Source organism: Octodon degus, unplaced genomic scaffold (assembly GCF_000260255.1).
Source record: "Octodon degus isolate 3935 unplaced genomic scaffold, OctDeg1.0 scaffold00080, whole genome shotgun sequence".
Classification (NCBI taxonomy): Eukaryota; Metazoa; Chordata; class Mammalia; order Rodentia; family Octodontidae; genus Octodon; species Octodon degus.
The window spans coordinates 4,327,159-4,349,830 of record NW_004524656.1 but is presented as its reverse complement, the minus strand read 5'-3'; the positions used below and the strand labels follow the sequence as shown (position 1 = coordinate 4,349,830).

General features: G+C 49.0%; 1 protein-coding gene across 1 annotated transcript in view; it reads left to right on the top strand.

Moving 5' to 3' along the window:
* Grik4 (glutamate ionotropic receptor kainate type subunit 4) overlaps positions 1 to 22,672 on the top strand; it is a 362,522-nt gene that overhangs the window by 240,314 nt on the left and 99,536 nt on the right. Inside the window, exons 9-10 of the mRNA XM_004636401.2 lie at positions 8,181 to 8,333; positions 9,116 to 9,220. Coding sequence (XP_004636458.1) covers positions 8,181 to 8,333; positions 9,116 to 9,220 — 258 coding nt within the window. The remainder of the gene's footprint in view (positions 1 to 8,180; positions 8,334 to 9,115; positions 9,221 to 22,672) is intronic.

Below are 22,672 nucleotides of genomic sequence, written 5' to 3'. Positions count from 1 at the left end.
AGGGAATGGATTAGCCTCAGAGCTGGCAATGGAATTGGGTACCCTCCTGGAGAGGGAAGTTCTCTGGTGGGTTTATAAAATAGGAACCATACCTGTCTTTGACATGACAGGCCCAGAGGCAAAGTCATATCTAGAAATCTGCACACATGGGTACCTAATTAGCAGTTGGCAACGTGGTTGTCCAGAGTGGGCCTGCTGTGGGTGAGGCATGCGGATTCTGACCTTTCATAAGCCTCTGGGCCTTTGTGATCACATAGCCTGGTGGAAATTTAGGGAAAGAATGGTGATCAATGGGTTAGAGCTGTCAAACCACTCAGGAAGCTTTGGTCCAGGAAAGCAGCCAGAAAAAGAAGACTGGAGAGGAAGGTTTATGAAGCACATTCCAGCAAGTGCTTGGAGACCTGAAAGAGTCAAGAATTCATAGGAAGGATTTGGAGGATAAGGAGGGGTCATCTGGGAGAAGAGGGTTCTCACCACATTAGGTGACTTAGGAAATGGTGAGAGACATCTTCAAGCGCAGTGAACAAGATTAGAGTCTCCCACCAGCAAGAGTTTGGGCTCTCTTCCTCCAGTGGAGCCTGAGGTTCTGTGACACTCCGCCCAGTATTCTAATGAGGCCCTGATGGCGTTGAGAGGCTCACAGCAGTTTGTCAAGAAAGAAGAAATATGCCTGCTTCTCTCCAGCCCCAAATTTACCCCATGTAGCTTCTGGCCAGTGAAAGTAAAGCTTTCTGTGTTACATTCTCTCTCTCTCTCTCTCTCTCTCTCTCTCTCTCTCTCTCTCTCTCTGTCTCTCTCTCTGTCATTTTCTGTTTGTCTCTGTCTCTCGGTCTCTCTGTATGTCTCTGTCTATCTGTCTGTCTCTCTCTGTGTCTTTGTCTCTGTCTCTTTTTCTCTCTCTCTCAGTCTCTCTGTGTCTTTGTCTGTCTCTCTGTGTCTCTGTCTCTGTCTCTCTCTCTCTCTCTCTCTCTCTCTCTCTCTCTCTCTCTGTCTCTGTCTGTTTTTCTCTGCCTCTCTCTCTCATCAGCCTTGCCATTAACACATGCCCAAAAGACCACTGGACTCAAACATCAACTTCGCCATTTTCTTGCTATGCAATTTTAAGTAGTTATCTAACCCCTCTGGGCCTGGGACCCTTTATCTAGGGTATTAGGCTAATTATGGTTGAATATCTTAGAAGATCGTTGAATACATTTTTCTCACAATCTTTATGCTGGGATGAGGCTCAGCGTCAGATAGTTTTGCTGTGTCAGTGTTGTGCAACAGCCAACTGTGAGAGCTCACAAGCACACCGCAGTGTGCATTGGCGGAGCCATTGCTCACCCAGCTCGGCAGTTGTGCTGACCCAGCCAGGGCCACGCAATGAATCTGGGTTGGCTGATGTAGACTGGGCCTGTAGTGTAGCTCTGCTCTGTGTGCCTCCCTGCTTCCCTCAAACCCGCAGAATAGCCTGGAATGTCCTTGTGGTGATGGGAAAAGGCCAGTCATGCAATTGGAAAACACACAAACCTCTGTGTTAGTGAGATTTTTATTGACCCAATTCCTAAGAAAATAACTTAGAAGAAGAAAGACTTTTTTTGGCTCAGGGTTTCTGAAGTTTTAGTCCACCCCTGGCGAGCTTCATTGCTTCTAGGCCAGTAGGGAGGCAGAAGATTGTGGCAGAAGTGTATGGCAAAAAAAAGCTACCCACTTCATGACAGGCAGGAAGCAGAGAGAGTGAGAAGCCACTGAAGGAGGGGCCGGGGCAGGACAGAGCTCCAGGGTCACATGACCGGGACCTGCTCCTGTCAACGAGGCTTCACCTCATAAGTTTCTGTTACTCCCCAACAGTGCCATCAAATTATGATCTCATCAGCTGATGAGGGCAGAAGGCCCGTGATACAGTCCTTCTAGCAAACCCCACTGTGAAGACACCAGACCTTTGGGGGACATTTTAGATTTGCACCGTATCCTCAGAGACCTAAGTCCCCAGAATAGACATAGGCTGGCTTCTTCCACTTCATTTGGTTTGGCAAAAAAAAAAAAAAATAAAAATAAAAAAAAAGGCATGCAAAACCAGAGAAGGAGAAAATGTAGTCTACCCCGCTCAGAGGGCAAAAAGAAATACAGAGTCACATGGTGAAGAGCCTGAATCCCTGAGTACAGGGTGAGCTGATTCCTTGGTGCCCATTACTCAAGTCTGTCAGGACCACAGTCACTGTCCAAGGTACATGTGGGAAGCAAATTCACCTTTCCTTACATGAAAATAGCTCCAGAGTTGTGCTCTTCCTGCAGAAGCAGAGGGAAAGCTCTCTGCCTACAGCTGTGAGAGAAAGCCTTCCTAAAAGTGGGGGAAGAAATATAATCATGAGCCACACAATGATGTTTTGGTGACCTACAGACCACACACCCAACAGTGGTCCCCTGAGATCATGCTGCCTAATGACTTCATAGTCGTCTTAGTGTGTGTAAGGTCACACTGTGATGTTTACACAGTGGCAACATTGACTAATGACACACTTCTCAGAATGTGTTCTTGACCTTTGAGAGATGTACAACTGTGATTTGCTGCTTGTTTTCTGTCTGGAAAGCCCTGGCAGTGTACGCTGTCTCCTGGGAAGAGCAAGGCTCTGGGCTGCTTCACTCTACCAACCTGGAGAGGCTGTCCTGTCCCATAGCAGCTGCCTGGAGCAGTTTAAAACTAGACAATTTAACCTTACCAGTCACCCTCCCAGGCCTGGTCTTGTCTGGACTTCCCAAGGCTTTAGCTTTTCAGACTCCCCAAGGATTTGGGGGGGCTTTGGGCAGCCCAAAGTGCTGGCTCTCTCCTTTATGGGTGTGAAAAATTATGAATACTGAGCCTCAGACCTAAAACTGATCTCTTTGCATGGCTAAAGGCTCTGCTCCTACTTCAGCTGGCCCTAACACCCAGCTCTTTATCTTATTTTATTTGTGGTATTTTACTTCTATATTGGCTGTGTGCCTTAGCCACTGCTCATGAAATTACCTGCCTTGGCCATTTTCCTAGTGACAGTGAGGGGTGGTCTTGCAGCCCTTTTTGCCAGCCGAGGACACTGAGGTACAGAAGAACTAGGTGGCACAACAGGGTCCTCACTTTGCCACAGAATGGTGCAGAGCTCACGTGTATCCCTTGCAGCAGGGAGCTTTCCAGCCATCACCTCTGCCATGGTCTCCAAGGGCGAGTAGAGGTGTCTCGGCTGTCGCCACCTCTAAGCGCTGCAAGGGAACCTCACAGTGCTGGTGGTAGCAGCACACGCTGCTCAAGGCTTCTCACTTCAGCAGCTTACCTTCTGAAAACTGGCCTCCTCCTGTCTTTCTGGGGCCTGAGAAGCTCCTGACACAAATCAGCCAGCTCTTGCATGCCCATGACAGGAAACTGGAAGTTGCGGGAGTCCAGCTCAGGAAAATTCAGCCTAGTTTTGCTCCCAGTGGAGCCTGGTAAAAAGTCTAAACCCGGCTCCTTCCCCCCCGTCCCGGGGGGGCATCTCTTTCCTTCTCCTTCCCTTTCTCACCCCTTTCTTGCCCTTTCTGCTCTCTCCATCTGGGGCTCATCAAAGCCTTGCTTTGTCTCTCCCATATCCTCCTTTTGCTCTTCCCTCTCCCCTTTCCCTTCTCCACATGACCCCATTTCTATTTTTCTCTCCTCCATGCTTCCTGTCTTTCTCCAAACCGGGCATTTCTCCTTTTTCTTCTCCCGGCTGGTGGATGAGTCTCCCTCATCGCTTCCTTTTCCCAGGATTGCTGGCAGAGCTGTCAGGATAGGGCGCTAGTTCGGAGGACAGGAAAAGAGTGGCTGCATGGGAAGCTAGCCAGGTGGCCAGTGGCAGGCTGCAGACCACTGCCTGCCCGAGATGCACGAGTGGAGGAGGGAGCTCTGTGAGCAGAGACTCGCCCACCAGTTTCCTATGTCATTCTCATTAATCACACGACAAAGAATGAAAATCCTGGGAAATCATTAAAATTACAGATGGCTAGATTAAGTAATTAGAATTTAGGGTAAAGCAGATGTTTGTAATTAAGTGTTTATTTCATTGAATAAAATCCAGATTGGAAGAACTATTGCATGAGATTTCTAGTTCCTGCTCCGGCGTATCAAGGGGCAGAGTTTGCGCTCACAGAAGTTTCAGGGCAAATGTGCATCCAGGAAGATCCTGGGAACACACATCTGGGGCTTGGGGAGACAGTGGTTACAGGTGTGTGTCTAGAAGATACTGTTCTTTTCATTTCACGGGAGGGGAAGGGATCCAGCCACAACTCCCAGAGTCAAAATTGATTCATCTTAATTTATACTGAGTCTTTCATTCCCTGAAACAATTTGCAAACAGCTCAAAAGAAAATAACAATGAAGAACCAAATGAAAATATAAAAACGAGAGAATTGAGAGTTCCTTGCCAAACAACATTTTGGAGCCAAGACAGAGGAGAGAATTTTAAATGAGAATTGAGCTAGTTGGGGGATTTAATATTTAGAAGAGACAGGGACAGGAGGAGCAGAGACAAAACCGAGAGGCACATGCACACAGATGGGGAACAGAAGCCTTGGAATGATGCAGGGTGGGGGACCACTGGGGGAGGAGCAGGAAATGGAAGGGAAGGAAGGTGAGGGAGGGGAGGGGAGGGGGAGACTAGCAAGGGCTTGCTCCCACATCCCCAGTGGGCACAGAAGTGGAGACAGGCCTGCAGTGCTTTTGAAACAGACCCACGTTCCCCTGCTTGCAGTCCCAAATGCTTTCCAGAGCTAAATTAGTAAATAATAGCAGAGGGAGAGTGCAATTAGGAGAGCAAAGAGATGCTTCAGAGCAGAGATCTGGAATGAGCCGGGAGACTGATGAGGCAGAACGACTGCACACTGCACGTCCTGGGAGGTGGAGCTGGGTGAGGGGAGGAGATTGGCGCCTGGGTGAGTGGGTTTGAGGAATGGGGTGGGGGAGAAGCTCTTGGAGAAGTGGGGTGAGGACGCAGGTGAGAGCCTGGGTGGACACAGCCAGGCACTGCAAGACAGGTGGCCGGGTGATGGAGGAAGAACTCCTAGGAGATGCACAGAGGGGTAGGGGCATTCAGGCCTTATGAAGTGTCTGCTTGGATCGGCCCAGGCTGGACTGGAGAAGAACTGTGCAGACAGAGCTTCTGGGGACGTGGCGCTCATGCCGCCCGGGGGGAGTGTGGCTGTATGTAGGTGGAGATGAGATGGAGCCTTGACAGTTTTCCCTCCACTTGCTGCCTGGCCCCAGTGGCCTCCGCTAGACTAGGGATTATTGGAAGCTCTCGAAGCATGGGGAAGGCCCCAGAGTTGCTGATGCTAAAAGACATTTGAATTGGCACGCACTCATCCGGCCGCATCCGGATCATGTGTTAATGAGAACATCAGCCAAGAGAGGGGAGGCAGCAGCTACCACGTGGCAGGATTGCATCGGGGAGCCTGGGAGGGTTAGAGATGGCACGGCAAGCTTCTGAGGTGTGTGCAGTGGTGGCAGTCTCTCAGGGACTCACACAGCTTCCCGGCAACTAAGCAGCCTTGGGAGGGACTGTGGCCCTAGCCTCTCTGGGCTTGATCTGACAGTTCTCTGGGAGCCAGGGGATCCCCGGGGCTTCCATGCCAGTTAGCGAGTTTGCAGCTTCCAGGAACACAATTCCTAAGTTAAATGTCTTGTGCAGAAAAGGCAGTGTGCCGGCAGAGTAAGACTCCAGAGTGATGTGACTAGGACTCGGGTTCTTTCCGTCTCTGTCTGGTCACCCTTAGGTCAGCCCCGTGCTCAGGCCAGAGGCAGGGAGGCTGCTGTGGGTCTAAGCATCCTGTTCAGGCAGACAAATGTCCAGAGGAAGAAAAATGACTTGTAGGAGAGGCTCCCAAGGAGCAGGTCCCTCGCTCCAGACCTCAGTTCACGTCTCCTCACTTGTTCTGAATTACATATGGGCAGGGGTTGAGATGACGTGGGTCCCTCTGGCTCATCTGGTACCTGGGGCTGAGCCAGTCTCCTGTGAAGGCCCTGGGAGTGTGGGGGAAAGGATGACACCTAACCTAGCCCACTTGGGGGGAAGAGGAGGAGAGTATGTGCCACACAAGCAGCTCGGTGGCTAATGGTTCTTAACTGAGCTCAAGTGAGAACAGAAACAGTGGGGGGGGGGAGAGGCAAACTTGGTCATGACCCAAACCAAGGGACTAGCAGAGCCAGCCCACCAGCCCTCCCTGAGCCCAGCCACGGCTCAAGTGTCCCCTGCACCCATTTACGCTTAAGAAGGTGACCATGTTAAAAGATTGGCCCAGGTTGTCCTGGGAGACCAAGCACAAAAATGAATCAAATCATCTGGGCCTCTCCAGAGGACCCTTTTGGGCAGTGAGGTAAAATGACCGTCTGCAGGGGCAGGAGGAAACTAGATGCAACAAAGCAGTGCTGGGGGCCAGTTCTACCCTTTTACATTTTGCATGTGACCTCGGGCAAAAGTAAAGCTTCTTGATCCTCCGTTTCTTCATTTATAACATGAGTCAGGCCAATTGATTAATGTGACTTGCAGCTCAAACTCTTGGAGTAGAGGGATTAACTGTGAGGCAAGGAGGAAGGGGGGAAGGAAATTGGGGACAGTATCATTTAAATGGCCAAAGTGAAGGATTTAGAAGCTTCCCCTCAGGTAGATGTTTGTCTAAGCTGAAGAGGGAGAAGCTACCATTCATCGCTCCCGTATGTCCTTTGGGCAAGGGAATGTGAGAGGCCATTAATAATGTAGCCACATGTGCTCAGGAGAAACGAGTTACATGCAGAGGACAAGGACAGTGTGAGTTTGTGGAGTGTTAGCATCAGGTGCCGTGCAGATGAGCCTCAGGTCAGATGGAGAAGGAGCCAAGCATCCAGGGGGAAGGGTGGCGGGGGAGGAGACCATAGGAGGTGACGGATGAAACAAGCTCAGAGGGGCGTGCCTGCTCAGCCCCACTCATGGGGCCCCAGAGGTCACCATGAGCCGATGGCAGAATCTGAGTATCCCGACCTGCTGAGGCTTCAGGTCACAGGTAGATTTGGGACCAGGAGACAGAGAGGAGGGCAGAGCAAGCTGGGAAGGCAGGAGACTCCGTAGAGGTACAGGGGACTCTGGTGCCTCCTGGAGTGTGTCTGGCTGTTGAGAATGACTGTTGTATCTGCTGAGTGGCAGGGGCTGAATACAATGGGAAGAAGGAAAAGAAAAAAGGAAGGAAGGAAGGAAGGAAGGAAGGAAGGAAGGAAGGAAGGAAGGAAGGAAAGAAGGAAGGAAGGAAAAAACAAAGGGAGAGATAGAATAAAAGCAGGAAGAAGGGAGACACATGCCAGGTGGTTTTGTGATGCAGATGAATTTGGACTAGAGCAGAGAAACTTGGCTGTGTCTCCTACTCTTCTCGTCCCATTCCAAGCAGGAGTGGGGTCTTCTGTATCTCTGGGCCTTGACGTTGCCACATACATTAGCCCGCCCATCAAGTTGAAGAGTGTAAATTAGACTTCAATCCGACATCTAGGAAGAGGCAATATCCTGGGTCTTCTAGGAGGAAGTGGCTTCCAGCTGGGGTTGATAGAATGGGCAAATTGAGGAGAGGGCTCAGGTTCCTGCCCTCTCCTGAGGCCAGCAGCTCACCCAGAGAGGCCAGCAAGATGCCCAGTGTCATTCCACACACGGAAGGACTAGAGTCTGAACTTGGTTGGGGTTCTGTTTTCAGGCCTTTCCTCTTGCTCTGCTGTGTACACTCAGCCTGAGACACTTGAGAAAACCCAAGATGACCTCCAACCCTGCAACATCCAGGGTCCCGGAGCTCAACTAGATGGGGGGACAGGTTGTGAGAATGTCACACAGAAGAGCACTCTGCCCACCCCACCCTCTTCTCAGAGATTCCTGGGCATGGTGGAAGTTGTTCTTTCTCTGGGAAAAAAAGATGAACTTGAAATAATTTGGAGCCCTGGAGGTCATTTGATGCTTCAGTCCCAAAGACAATTCTACAGCCATTGTCTGTCATAGAGAAGTACCTGGGTTGTTAGCAGAAGGAGGGTGAGTTGAGACACAGTGGACAGGAGCAATTGAGAGTCAGCCTTGCTCTTCTTTTGATTTGCTTTTTCTTTTTTCCTCCGGGAGTCCTCGTTTTCCCTCTTTCCCCACCTCCCCCACCTTTATGTACACTTTTCTTTTTCTTATTTCCTCATTCTGCCTGTTCTCTGCCTCCCCCAGCTGTCCTCGGCCCTGCTCTTTGATGCTGTCTATGCCGTGGTGACAGCAGTACAGGAGCTGAATCGGAGCCAGGAGATGGGTGTGAAGCCCCTGTCCTGTGGCTCCGCCCAGATCTGGCAGCATGGCACCAGCCTCATGAACTACCTGCGCATGGTGAGGAGCGCCCGAGGGCCTGTGGCTGCCCGGCCTGATAGGTGGGACACTTGGTGCAACAGGACACAAGCGCCCCTCCCCTCCAGGATTCTCCAGTTCATTACAGCCCCAGATAAAATTCATCTGTGTTGATCCCAGTTGAGTGGGGCATAGTCCCTACTCTCTGACACCCAAGAAGAATCCATAGCAAGTTTGCTCCTGTGAAAGTGGCTCGAAAGGATCCCGAATTCCGGGCATGCAGCTAGCCTCTGCTGCACTGTGATCCTAGCAAAACCTCTAAATACTTGGGGGAAGGTCCCTGCTACTGGTGCCTGTGATCCCTTCAGGAGTTACAGGCTCCGATCTTCTGGCTGAGTGCTAACTTTCCCCATAACTCCCCTGCCTAGCTGAGAAGAAGGCAACTCTTGTCAGAGAGACCTGGTATAAGCAGTCTTGGAGTTCACATTTGCAGTCAGATATAGGGACACCCTGACCTCCTGCAGACCTGGCAGTGGGGTTAATCAGATTCCCAAAGACAATAAATCTTGTTGGCAGTCACAGGCCTAGGTGAAGGGCAGAGGGAGATCAGAGCCCAAGTTAGCATTGTTATTTGTACTGGCCTGTGCAGGGGCTTTGGAGTATGGGCGAGCCTAGATGCTGTGGTGGAGGGTTGGACAGGAGAAGAGATCCGGATACCTTTTCCTCTCTTAGGCCTCCCCAAGTACCACGTGTGTGGTGCACTTGCTTGGGGCCAAGGGAACATGAGGCCTATTTGGTGCTGTAACTCACTCTCTCTTGGACAGGTAGAATTGGAAGGTCTCACCGGCCACATTGAATTCAACAGCAAAGGCCAGAGGTCCAACTATGCCTTGAAAATCTTGCAGTTCACAAGGAATGGTTTCCGGCAGGTAAGCCTAGCTGTGCCATGTGGGTAAAGGGCTCCTCCTCTGCATTCCTTTTTTCTGTCCCTAGCACCTTTCTTCTACTCCTTGGTTTTCAGGATGATCTTCTGTTGTCAGTTGTCCTCCAGGTCTGCAGGCTGCACCCTGGGCAAGCCTCCTGGCCGGTGTTGGCCTCCCTTGTTGCCACCAGCTCAGCCAGCATAGACACTTCCAATCTTACCAGAACACTAAAAAAAGAGCAAACGTACTCTATGAGTGAGGGAGGAGACAAGGGTGGCATTTAAGGAAGGCTTTCCCAGCTCTTGTTTATTCCTAGGATCATTCTGCTCCTTGAATCTCACCCTATCCCCAGAGCCCTGAGGACTACAGGGAATTTACTGATAAGGCACAATTGTCAGCTCTTCTCCGGCCAACCCTAACCCCCTACTCCCTGTGCCAGTCACCTCCTCCTCTCCTGTCTGTTACCTGTCCGCTGCTGTCATCTTAGGCATGGTTTATCCTTCGCACCTGCTTCCAGCTCCCTAGTCCTTTTGTCACGTCTCCCCCGCTAACCTTACTGTTCTTCTTTTCTGTGGTTCTCTTCCATCAGAAGAAGCAGGGATGCTGATAGCCTCTCCAGATGTTTCTCTGAATGTCTCTTGTCTTCCCCATCACCATAGTAATCACCTTCCTTTATTCGCAGTCCTTCTCCAGCCTTACAAAGGGCTGGGAATGGGGAAGTCGGCACTAATTACCTTGGGAAGCAGGCATGTTGAAGAGCCTCCTGTAGATCGTGGTGGCTGGACAAAGGGAGTGAATCTCATGCGGGGATTGTGACGCCCCTTCCTGCAGACAAGGAGGAGCCATTGCCTCCATCTTCACCGGCCACTGCCATCTTCATGATCATCATCATTACCATTATCGTAGCAACCCAAATTTATAAGTCACTTGCCGTGAGCCACACGTCACGTTAGATGTCATGTGTACCTTCTTGTTTAACCCTACGAAGCAGGTACATTTTATTCATTTCCTCATTTTAATGAGGCTTTTGCTGAGGCTCGGGGAGACTGAACAACTTGGGCCATGAAAGGCAGAGCTAGTTTCGGAGTTAACCGTATCTCTACTCTAAAGCCCAAGTTCTTACCCATTAGGGCAAATTATACAACAAGGTCACCTTGTGAATTTGTTAAAACTATTGTAGATTCTTAGACTCTGTCCCTAAGTCTGGTTGGGTGAACTGAGAATTTGACCCTGCAATGTGTTGGGTCATCAGGTACCAGGGTAGCTCTGAGGAAACCCTGCACCGCAGAGGCCTATCATGTGTCCCTGGCTGCTGTATCCCCACACCCCATGGGCTCCTCTCAGCCCTTCCTATGAGGCTAGCATTGTCGTGTGGCTGTGTTGGCAAAAAGACCATATCACCCTTCCTGGAAGAAACCAAGGTAAAAGGGAAGAGTCTCAGACAGCGGTCGATGACCCCCAATCACTGGTGTTGACTGGCATCAGCTCCTCCAAGCTTTGCACCAGAGCTCCATGATCTCTAAGCAGCCACTGTAACCATGCTTTTTGGTATCTTTGTAAACAAGAGCCAGGTCAGGTGGTCAGCCAGGAACCATAGGAATAGGGTACCACAAATTGGTCCTTTCATCTCACAAATCGATTACATGATTTGTGGCATGCATCAGGCACTGCATGTGGTGTGCACCAGGTACTGCTCTGGATCTATGGAAAGCAAGCTGAAGACATTTCTGCATTGAGCAGATCATTGTCTGGGGAGGGAGAGTGAATTGAGAAAAAAATAGCTGCAATATGGGGTTATTAGGCTTGAATCGTGCCTTTAGGCTCATTACTCCTTAAATAAATAAGCTGCCTGCCCATAGGGAATTTGGCAAGTAGGCTTTTCCCTGAGCCCAGCATGCCCAGGGGTAGTAAAGAATATTCATTCATTGTTTCCAGAGATATTGTGGAGCACCTTTTTGTGCTGGCCTCCCTTCTCAGCATAGGTTTTTAAAATGGAAAAAGTCTGAGTTTGTGAGCACATATTCTAGTAAGGGACAGATAACAAACAAATATGTGTGTCACATCATGTCAACAGTGATCAGCACACTGTGGAGAAATATAGCCAGCTGGAAAGGAAAAGGGATAGAGAGAGAATAGTGGTGGAGAAGTAGCTCTGTTTGGAGTCCTTCTCCAACCTTAGGAAGGTCACAGTGGTGGTGAACCTGTGGCACACCTGCCACAGCAGGCTGTTAAAGACCTGAGATGTTTGCCATCACTGAGCTGGGAGAACTTAATGTTCATGCCAACCCCATGAACAAAAGCCAAATTCCAAACTTTGAAATATTCCCTTAGACCTCAGTCTTGGTCTCCCTGAGATCCTGGGAAAGAGCCCACTTCCGGTGCCCTTCTGTCTAGGAACACCTGCTGTGGCCCTCACTCCACCCTCCTCTTGCGAAACAGCTGAAAGCTCGAAGTTCCTCTTCACTTAATTATGCTTCTGCATTCGTTGCTGCTCTAGCTATGCTTCTGCATTTGTTGCTACAAGGCCATAGGATTGCCTGAGTCATTAAGAATAAACAACATCGCACTCCAGCACCAACCCAAGCCCCTAGCCCAACCCAGCCAGCCAGCCAGCCCTGAGGTCTTCTCGGCAGTGGCTGCCAGCCCACCCTCATCCACACCATTAGCAGTGTAGCCTAGATGTAAGTGTACACAAGAATGACCTGTGCTGCTTGCTTTAAAGAGCACATTCCCAAGGCTCTGCAGTGATTCATTATATTAGTAAAATTAAATATATTCCAGGAATCCACTGTGTTTAGCTGGAGCCGGTAGGAATGATGGGAATATGGTAGTTTTCAGATTACCTTTTGATAAATCCTACTCTACAAGTATGTTGGTAAGCTTAGCCTCCATGAGTAGGAAGAATCTTGTTTGACCTTCCTGAGCCCTGCCCCCATTTCATGGCTAACATTAAATGGAATCTGCCACATGAGTGACCATTAAAGAAGATGGTATTTCCAACCTTCAGCTGCCCTAAGGGATGCACTCCTGACTGGGCTGGTAAAGTGAGTGGCAGAAATTCTCTTTATGACCCATTTATCTTCAGCAACTCTGGTGAGTGTCCTACTGCTTTCCCGTCTGGTTCCGGCGCTCTGTGCACCAAGTGGAGAGTGTACGCTGCGTCCTGAGCACAGATGTAGCTTCGCAGAACAGGTCCCCAGGTCCCATTCCAATCAGCGCCCAGCCTTTGCCTCTTGACAGGTGTCCTTCCCCTGCTTATTGCGTGGTGGAGAGGTGGTTTAGGGGGTGATAATTAATTGGGCTTCTCATCCATGGTCAGAAGAATGTCAGTGTCTCTGCTATCGCATTCTCCCAGCTCTACCCAAGGTGATGCTGGCAGGGAAGGGGAAGGTGACAAGGAGCGGGGAAGCATCTTTGGAGCACCTTGTGAGTACCAGACACCACACAGCCCTTTGTTCAGAGCACTGCCTGTGTCAAGGACAAGACACCAAGGCAGGCCAAGCACCATTTCACCAATAAGAAGACTCAAGCTTGGGGGAGGGGCAAAGAGCTTGGCCCAAGTCCCACTTCCAGCAAGGATTCCACCAGACTGGGATTCATGCTCAGGTCTGTCCCATTGAAAATCCTGTGCTCTTAGCTCTCCCACTCTTGGACTTCCCTTACTCCCCTAGCACCCCTAAGCCCCCAAATGAAATCCTTCTCCAGGGCTGTTGTTTGCCACCACCTGCAAACCAGGAGGCTCCGGCTTCTGAAGACCTGCGGGGCTGGGCTTTCTTTAGTAATGGCATCTTCTCATTTGGATTTGGTTTGATTCTTTCTCTTTCTGTCTGGACTAGTAACTATTAAGAGCTAGTTTTGATTATTTAGAAAGCACCATGCAGGGACCCAGTGGGTTGTAATTGGTGAAATGTCTGAACCAAATACCATGTTCCCTGCTGGTGGCTGATTAAAGGATTATTACCATGTTAAAAATAGTCTTTTAGGACTCAGGAGGGTTTTTTTTTTACCATTTAAAAAATTACTATTTTGTTTCTGCTTGGAGAGTGTTTTACATCTTGGGGTTCAATAGAGATTAGACTGGAGCATGTTGGGGGAAAATGTCTCCATGATGTCCTCCTGTACGTGACATTGGGAAACTGGACCATTTCCAGTTATTTATTTATGAGCAGAGAAGTTGGTGATATTACCTTAGCTCACCTCTCCACTTCTCTTGGATGAGATCACCCTTCTCCTCCCATATTTCCCCCTCTTATCCTCCAAAGATCTCCTGGATAATATTAGAATGTTGTTGACTCCCTTCCTGATCTAGAAGTCCTCTTTGAAAGGCTAGGAAAAGAGAAGCATAACATTAGAAGTCATTTAATTTCTTTCATTTAACTTGGTCTAAAGATCAGAGATTCTGAGCAGCCCCTGAGCGACATTGTTAGTGTTGTAATAAAATGAGTACACCTTTCATCTGAGGATCGGAAATGGCTTAACGGGCTCTAATGAAGCCTTCGGGGTTTGACATCCCTAGCTAAAGATGCTGGTCTACCCTGTTTCTGTTGATTCACTGTATATTGCGGAGGTACCTCAGTTTGCTTCCTGTGTATGATGAAGATAGTAGGCCCTGCTTTTTGGCCTGTCTGGGTCTGAAGATTACTGATAACAGGTTTGCCTGGCATCCCTTGCTGACTGCCTATGATTACATGGAAGGCTGGTTCTACTGATATAAGAATAGCGACCGTTCATTGCCTTCTGCATGGTGTACCATGTTGAGTGGTAAGCATGCATATTTAAAACGTCATATCCTTTTATCAACTCAGCATAAAAGCTCCTCTCTCATCTTGTAGGTGAAAAATCTAAGGCATAGAGATAAAAAAATATATATATCCACCATCATACAGCTGATGAGTGGCAAACTCAAGAACCAAACCTGCTACTCGTTTCTTCAAAGTCCACAGCCTTCCCATTATGCAAAAATTGCCCCAGGCTATATTGGAAGGGACCTTCAAGGCTTTCCATTTAATCTTCCAACTCAGCGCAAGATGCTTTGCCTTGTTCTCTTGAGAGAAAATCCTCAAGTTCTCCATGAGCATGTCCTTGGCTGGGGCACTTTTCAGGAGCACATTCTAATTTCTTGCAGATACTGAGTCAAACTCTGCCTTAATTCTGCCCTGTGGAGTGCCATAGAATACCCTATTCCCTTTTTCTTATGTAAAAGCAGTTTGACTTTAGTTAACTCATTCACGTTTTCATTCCTGAATCTAACTTCAGTTTGTAATATTGACCTTTTAGCAAAGGCTCTCAACGCAGGAGACATGAGTCACAGTTCATTTATGAGCTCCTGATCTTTGGGGGAGGGCAAAACTTGATGCTTCTCTTATGTGTTCCCTCCCTGAGCCATGACCCCTACCTATTCCCAACACAACGTGGCTTGCCATTGCTCATCCTCGATGATTTTTTTGGTTTATATCAAGTCACAAGGCAGAGGCAAGATTTTGCAGGACTGGGTCCCTCAACTGACTACCCTATTTCTGTTCACCAGTTCAAGCTGTTCACTAGCTTGCTTACAGGAGTTTTTCAGAATTTTCATTCTTTCTAAACTCTGGGCCTTGGAGGTCAATTAATTACTTGACTTGAACCCTCCCCGCCATATAGAGTTCTCTTCACATGATGTTTTTACAGAAAGTAGGCCTGAGCTCCCTTTCTTTGGACCACTGGTCCTCTTAACTCTGCTTCTCTGAAGATGGAGAGACTGACAAGACTGGCTGGAGGAGGGTAAATAAAAAGCTCTGTGAGCTGATGGCCTTATTTTAACTTTCAGAGCAGATACAGCTAGTTTCCAGTGGCTGGTCTCTGAGATGATTTGAGTGCAGAGGGAGGAGGCAGGAAGATAGATGAGATGGCTTATCAGGCTCATCCTTGCAAACCCGGAACTTAGGAATCCAGAGTGCTCTGTAGAAAAGTCCAGACCCCAGCTCCTACTTCCTGAAGGTCCTGCAGGTTCCTACCCATTGCCACAAGGTCAGGCTGCCTCTCTTTAACCTCCCCTGCTGCTATCTTGCCTGACAGCAACCCATGCAGAGGTAGGTCTGTTCCTTTTTTATTTTTTAACATTTATTTGTGTGTGTGTGTGTGTGTGTGTGTGTGTGTGTGTGTGTGGCCAGCTCAGCCCACCAGGGGGCGGGGCTGGCTGGCATGTGGTGCTGGGGGATCGAACCGTGGTCCCTGTGCTTTGCCGAGCTTGTTCCAAGTAGGTGCTTTAGACCACTGAGCCATCTCTCCAGCCCGGGTCTGTTCCTTTTTGAGGGGACTCTGGGATCCTCTGGTGTTGGCCATGGCAGGGTTTGCTTTGCAGCACCCCTGAAGGGTACAGAGGCAGCTGCATTTCTCATTAGAACCCTCTGTGGTGGGGGCCACAGGAGGTGACTTCTGTGACTCTGTAGGCAGTGTGAGCAGGCCTGCTGGTGGGATCTGCTCTGGTCTCCCACCTCCTGACTCCTTCCCCCACTTCAAAAGCAATCAAACATAGAACAACAGAAAACCCTGTGAGCGCCTTGCGTGTCAGATGACGTTCTGTGCTGACAAAGACTTCATGTGGCAAAAGGAACAATGAGAGCGTTGTGATCCCACCTGATATCTGTGCCCTTGCCCCCAGCCCCCCCTTGCCATCGGCAGCCTGAGTGGCAGCTCCAGTCCCTTCTGAGCTAAGAACAGCCATCAAGGCTCAGATGGGTTGCCTGTGGGGGAGGCAGTTCTGAGAATCCCGTGATTGCTGCTGTGTAATACATTTTCAATTTAAGGAAGGAGTTTACCATAAATATGCAGATCCTTTGAAGCTCCGTTTGCTGGGTCCTGGCTCCGGGCACTGGAGCAGGGTTCTGATTGCTGGAAATCAACATCCTCATGTGCCAGCTTCCCAGCTGGGGGACAGACCTGTGACAGTGGGCCATCTAGGGAGGCTGCTTGGCCTGCAGTCCCCAGACCACCCCAGGAGCCAAGCAGAATTGCCTCTGGTGAGGAAATAGAACAGCAAATCCCAGTAAGGAATGGTGTTTGGGGACTGCTTTGAAGGTGACTGCTAAGTCACTTACTTCTTCTTTTTAATTAAGGAGCTGGGAGCAGGGGAATCGGCATGGATTTTAAAATAGTTGACTCCATCTCTTAGAATGTCATATATATTCTTAGAGCTGAAGATCAGCGAGGCCAACTGTCCTTCCAGAGACCATGCATGTGAGAGCCTCGCTCCTGGATTTGAGAGCCTCACATCCTGCCTGTCTTTGAGCCTCCTCGCCTGCCGCTTCCACTTTCCCCCCAGTCTACTAGAGACAAATACCCGGGGCATGCCAGGCTGTCTCATGGCCACGCAGTACTCCACCCTTGGGTGTCTGTGCCCATCCTGTTGCTCACCCGGTTGATCCTGCTCCTGTCTCCAGCACTCAGCATGGGAAGTCTTTCCTGACACCCTAGCACTCCCATCCCTTGGTCCTCCCTCTGGTGTGATCTCACTGTCATCAGTCCAGGACAAGTGGTCCAGGGAAGGAGGGGCCATGCTGCACAGAGCCCTCCTCTCTAGGGCCTGCAGGTGTGCAGAGGACACATGGGATGTGCCTTCCAGATCTTTAAGGTGCTCAGAGCCAGTGGGGACCTCAGAGCCCCAGGTTCTGAGGGTTTTGTTGTAAGAATCTCCTCGAGGCACTGTTGCCAGTTTATTTAGGAGACATTTCATATGCCAAACCTTCCCACTGGCAGCTGGTATTTAAAAATTTGAAATGCAAGGCCCCTGGAACTACCAGTCTGTTTCTCTTCATTTTCTTCCACTGTCAAGAGCAGTACCCCCATCCCTAGACCTCTCTCCCCCTCATTCATTAAAAGACAATCTCCCCACCCCCACCCCCTCCTGTTCGTTAAAAGGTTTTCTCATACCTACCTTCTCCAGGTAGGAATTGGGCTCTTCTGGAACCTGGGGACAATGTTCTCTGGAGCAGATGAGGGACTTTGGAAGGCTTGAACCCAAGGGGCTGTTCCTGTCTTCCAGCCTCCCTGGTCCCTGTATATCTGTTTTTTGTTTGGTCCCAAGGCACAGGGGCTTCCTGTTTACCAGTTTCAATGGCAGATTCATTGACTGCAGCAGCTTATTCACTCATGAGCCACCAAACAAATTAGAGCTACTTGAATTTTTGAACAGGGGGCTGGCTGCTTGTGAGCAGAGGAGCAGGATTTTTCAAGTGTTGCACTTTAAATATATTTCTTATAGCGTGCCCGATCACGCTTCTGCCTGAGATTTGCCTGGGGAAGTTTGCCAGTTGCCAGCGACTCCTTTCTGAGCCTCTTCAGCCAGCTCATGCCTGGAAGAGCTGGGAGAGGTCGACCTGCTAATTTAGTCTCATGAAGTAGCCTGCATCAGTCAGCTCTGAGGAGAGCCAGGGCTGGCCACCTCAGACATATGAGGGTGGAGGGCGTCGCGAGGGAGAGGAGGTGGGTGGAGCCCAGAGGTGAGTGGGAGCTGTGGGCGGGGGCAGGCAGCATTCAGAGTGGAAGGGCTTCAGGATTTAGGAGTAGAAGGCTCGAGGCTACATCTTGTCTCTCTGCATTTGGTTACTCATTTTCTTCCTCAATAAAATAGAGAAGATGATCATAATAATATCCTCTTCATGGGCATCATAAAATTATTGAGAACACAATGAAACATTGTTTATAGCTGTGCTTTGAGGATTCTACTATATTTGCAAATTTTCGTTGTGTTGTCTCTCCTGGCGATGCATATCGATATATCCATCTTTGTTTGCAATATTCCTAGAAGCGAGCTTCTAGCCTGGCACAGGGCAGAGAGGAGGACAAAGCAGGGGTGATTGAAATGCTCAGGTCACTCCTGCTGTGACCACACAGCCCTGAAAGAGGGCTGCCAGTGCCAGCCTGTGCCAACCAGGCAGGAATTGGTCCTAGCAGCTGGCTGCTTCTGTAAGTTCCCACTGCCTCCTTCCTGCCTCTTTCCATCTCTAGCCATGGTCCTTGCTGCCTCTTCTTTTTCTATTCCCTGATGCTCAGTCCACTTTGCATTGGCTCTGGGTGAGCTTGAAGATGGGAGAACCACAACTCTGGCCATTCCCAGGAGTGTCACCACCCATGGAGGGCCTGGTTAGCTGGTGCTGCTCGGATAAGGGCCGCCAGCACTCCTGAAGCCCAAGGTCCCCCATCTTAGTGAGTAGCTCAGTGGTTGCCTAGAATTAGGAGTGAGGAATTGGGAGATGATAGCTGGTGGATAGAATGTTTGTTTTGGCGATAACAAAAATGATCTAAATTTGATTGTGGTCACGATCGTACAACTTCCAGTATGATGAAATTTACTGAATACATACATTTTAAGTTTATAAGTTGTATGGTATCCCAGTTTTAGTTCAATAAAGCTGTTACTTCTTCTGAAGAATCCCCCATCCTCCTAGAGCGCATTGAGACCCAGGCACACGTTCTCTCCTACCTGTGCTCCTGCATCCAGCGAAGGACAGGAATGAGCCAATCTTGGCTCGGGACTGACAGCTCAGAAGTCACATATGGCACCTCCTGCCCTCCAGCATTCTCCTGACGTCAGTGTCCTGAAGGACAGCGAATTCCTGAAGGACAGTAAATGACCAGTTTCCTTTAGCTTAGAAGGAAGCTTCATTAAAACCATGAGTTCATTTGGCATCTACCACACAGAGCCCAAAGGTTCGTACAGCTGTCTTCCCAAGGTACTTCTAAGCTGGAGGGCTGGACAGATGAAGCCAGGGGCACCCTGACTGTGTTGTGTTCTTTGGCTGTAATTTTCTTATGAGAAATCTTGAGTGCATCTCAGTTCTCTGACAGATTCTCTTCTTGGCAGCTAATTTGAAATACCTTCAACCTTCAAGGAGGCAGAAGAGAGAAGGGCAGACGAATCTTCCTATTTGGGGATTTTGCCATGGTCTCACCACACGGCAGTGTGAGGGTCACCAATTGGGTTGTCCCCAAAATACTTAGGAAAGAGTCTTGGATTGTTGACTACATAAAAAAGAAAAAGAGGGAGTTGGGCTGTAGGCAAAAGGAACCACTGACCATGTTTAGTACTTCATTCCAGAATAGAAAGGGAACCTGATTATGTTTGCAGCCCTACACTTCTGAAACCTTGACCTGGGAGGGAAATCATTCCATTAGAGCTTCTCTCGGGGTAGCATTCGTAGTCAGCGGCAACAGAGGTGGCCAGAGCTCCACTCCTGTCTGAGGTGACTTTGTCCTGAGAGTCTCTGAGCACAGCCAGTGTGGGTTTACTCTGTGACAGGAAGAGCAGCGACCAAATTCCGCATCGCAGCCCAGAGGTTGAGATTAGGGATGGAAGTCAGCAGATCTTGACAAAAAACCAAACAGAGAGGAGCAGACAAGGAAATTGATTTCCATTATTTATGGGTAGTGTACTTGCAAGTTTGATGACTTACTAGAATCTTTTTGCAAACCCCAAATCAATACTTGCAGCATTTTTGCAGACATGCACAAAGCAGGGAAGAAACACACACGCACACACACACACCCCTTGAGTCACCTGACGAGCCTGTCGCAGCGGAGGTCGGATGGGTGATGCTCTGCCCTCTTGCCTGGGCTCTCATGCTGTGAACAAGTGTCCCCTTCACTGTCTGTGTGGCATTTCTGTGCTTTTCCCCCTAATAATACTGACGTTTAAAATGACTCCCAGCCACAGCGCTCCAGTGCTGCCCGGGGTTCCTGAGCGCACCGAGGCTGGGATGTGCTTTAGGTGGCGACGCATGTTCGATCCGCTTCGATCACTTCAGGCATGAGTTTCAGGGCTGTTGTTCAGTGTCAACAAATTAACAGTATATATTAAATGAGATATCTCGAAGCAGAAGCCCACATAAATTAACAAGGTTAGGCTTGATTAGTTGGTGAAAATGTGATCAGAGGCTCACAGGAGGCTTAACCCTGTACTTCCCCTCATATTCCCTAGTGTGTGTGTGTGTGTGTGTGTGTGTGTGTGAGAGAGAGAGAGAGAGAGAGCGCTTTACAGATAGAACTGCTATGAAAAACAAAAACCGTCTGTGCTGAGAGTCGGCCAGGAGGGACCCAGAATGAGCAAACTTACGTGTAAAGTCTTCCCACGTGCCTTCTCTCTCTACACTCTCTGCTCCGTACTCCTGCCTTCCTTTTATCTTACCATGTTCAAGAGCCTCAGGTGCCTCTAGATGCCCCACCTTCCTCCCGCTTTCCTGATGTAAGTAGATCCTACTTCCTACACTCCTACAGCCAGGCAGAATAAAAAAGGTCCTCAAGACCATTACTTTACTTGGCTGCTTGGCTACCCACACGTGCGTCTTCATGAGGAGGAGCTTGTGCTTCAGTGTCTCCGCGCCAGGAAATTCACTACATAAGGGGCAACGTGTTCCATCCCGGAAAGCTCTTATTGCTAGAAGATTCTTCCGTTTATTGGCCAGACATCTTTCTTTTCCTTCTGTCCTCAGTGCTCTTCTGTGGGTGTACACACTGAAAGGGTTGCATCTTCTCCTGACTACCTTCATTTTGTAGGGCTCAGAGAGAGCTGTCTGTGGCAGGTTGGAGAAAGGTCATCCTCAAGTCCCTCACATGGGTCCCAGCATGGCCCAGCTCTCTGACAAATGCTCTTCTTGGCAGATAACTTGAAATACCTTCAGCCTTTGCAGAGACATGGGAGAGAAAGGCAGATTAGTCTTCCAGTTTGGGGACTCGACCATGCCCGCACCACATGGCAGTGTAAGGAATGCCAGTTGGATCATCTCCAGAATACCTAGCAAAGAGTCCCTGAGATTGTTTACTACACCTGTGAGATTTCCTTCATCTTGCACCTAGTCAGCTGTGCTCCTAGTAGCCCCCCACAACCTCCTGGTACAGCCCCTCCCAGGCCTGTTGCTTCAAGCTCTTCCCTACAGCACTTTGGAACTACACCATGTTATAAACACGCCCAGCACTCTCAGGGATTTCTCTCCCAGCTGGAGGTGACTAGGCTGTGTCCTTCTTCTATAACTACATTAGCTGGAGACTGAAAGGAAGTGATTTTCCCAAAAGAATGTTATAATTCAGTAGATATTTGCTGAGCACCCATTAACAGCCAAGCACCATCCTAGGAGCTGGAACTGCAGAGAGTAATTTATTCATGTAAGTCATTAAATACTTACATCCCAATTCTATGTTAGGCATAAGGGATATGATGGAAAGCAAGATGGAGTCTCATCCCTCATGGAATGAATGGGCTTGCGACAAACAATTCTGTGAATAGTTTTAGGGTTACAAATGTGGGGAGTACTACTATGTAGTGAGTCAGGACCTTCCATGAATCCGAGGAAGGAGGCCCGACAAGTCAGGGAGGGTGAGGAGGACCTCCTGAGGGAGGGCCATCCAGACTGAGTCTTGACAGATGAGTGGAAAGGGAGTGTGGCCAACCCCAGCAGTGAGTGTCCAGAGGCCAAGGGGCTTGACGGCAGAGCCAGGGCAACAAGCCAGGACTCCTGCTGCTTTTCTTTTCCACCATGCTAGAATCTCTTTCCTCAGGCTTTATTTAAACGTTCTTTTCTAGACACCTATGTCAGAATCAAAGGCAAGGAAATGCAGAGGGATGTGGACGCTCAGGCAGGACACTTACAGCGAGTACCAATGGGTAAAGAGTAACGAATCGAGTGTTTACCAAATGTTTAACGTCACATCCACAGCCCAGGAAAATCAGTGTCTTGATGGCCGTGTACCATAGTGATCCTATGTGGATTTGAACTTCCCAAATCTATTTTCTTTCATTATATCTCTTGAAGTCTGATCAAGAAGATTAAATAAGATAATGGATATAGCCATCTAGTCCAATACTTGGAATGGCGTAGATGTTCAACAGTATTAGATGTTATAATATTTTTATAGTTTGTCCTTCGGTTATAACAAATGGACAAGAGCAGTTCACTGATGCCAAAAATATGTGTGTTGAGCATCAGTTATGTTCCAGGTCCTCTGCTAATGGCTGATTGATAGAGTAGTGAACAGATAGTGTGTGTAAATCCTCAGCACCAGACACTTTTATACCCTGAGGATGACACGCACTTAGGTTACAACTCAGGCTGTACGGTAACTCCCATCTGTGTGCAGTTGAAGCCACATCTTACAAAACAATGGTTATTTCCGCTATGGGTATTGTGCTTTATTTTACATACAAATTTCACTGTTTAATGCCAGTCTTGACCCATTAAACTGATTTCATAACCCATTAATGGGTTGCCACTCACAGTTTAACGAAACACTACCTTAGACCAACTGAGTCAAAGGTGGTAATAAAGCCCAGCTAGCATGCACTTGAGGCGGACCCAGCTCTCCCTGCACTTGGTTTTGATCTCTTGCTCTTGTTCTATGCCATTGCTATCCTGTGGTGCTGAATTCCCATAGCTCTCTGCTCCCAGGTGTGTGTGGTATGTGTGTGTGTGTGTGTGTGTGTGTGTGTGT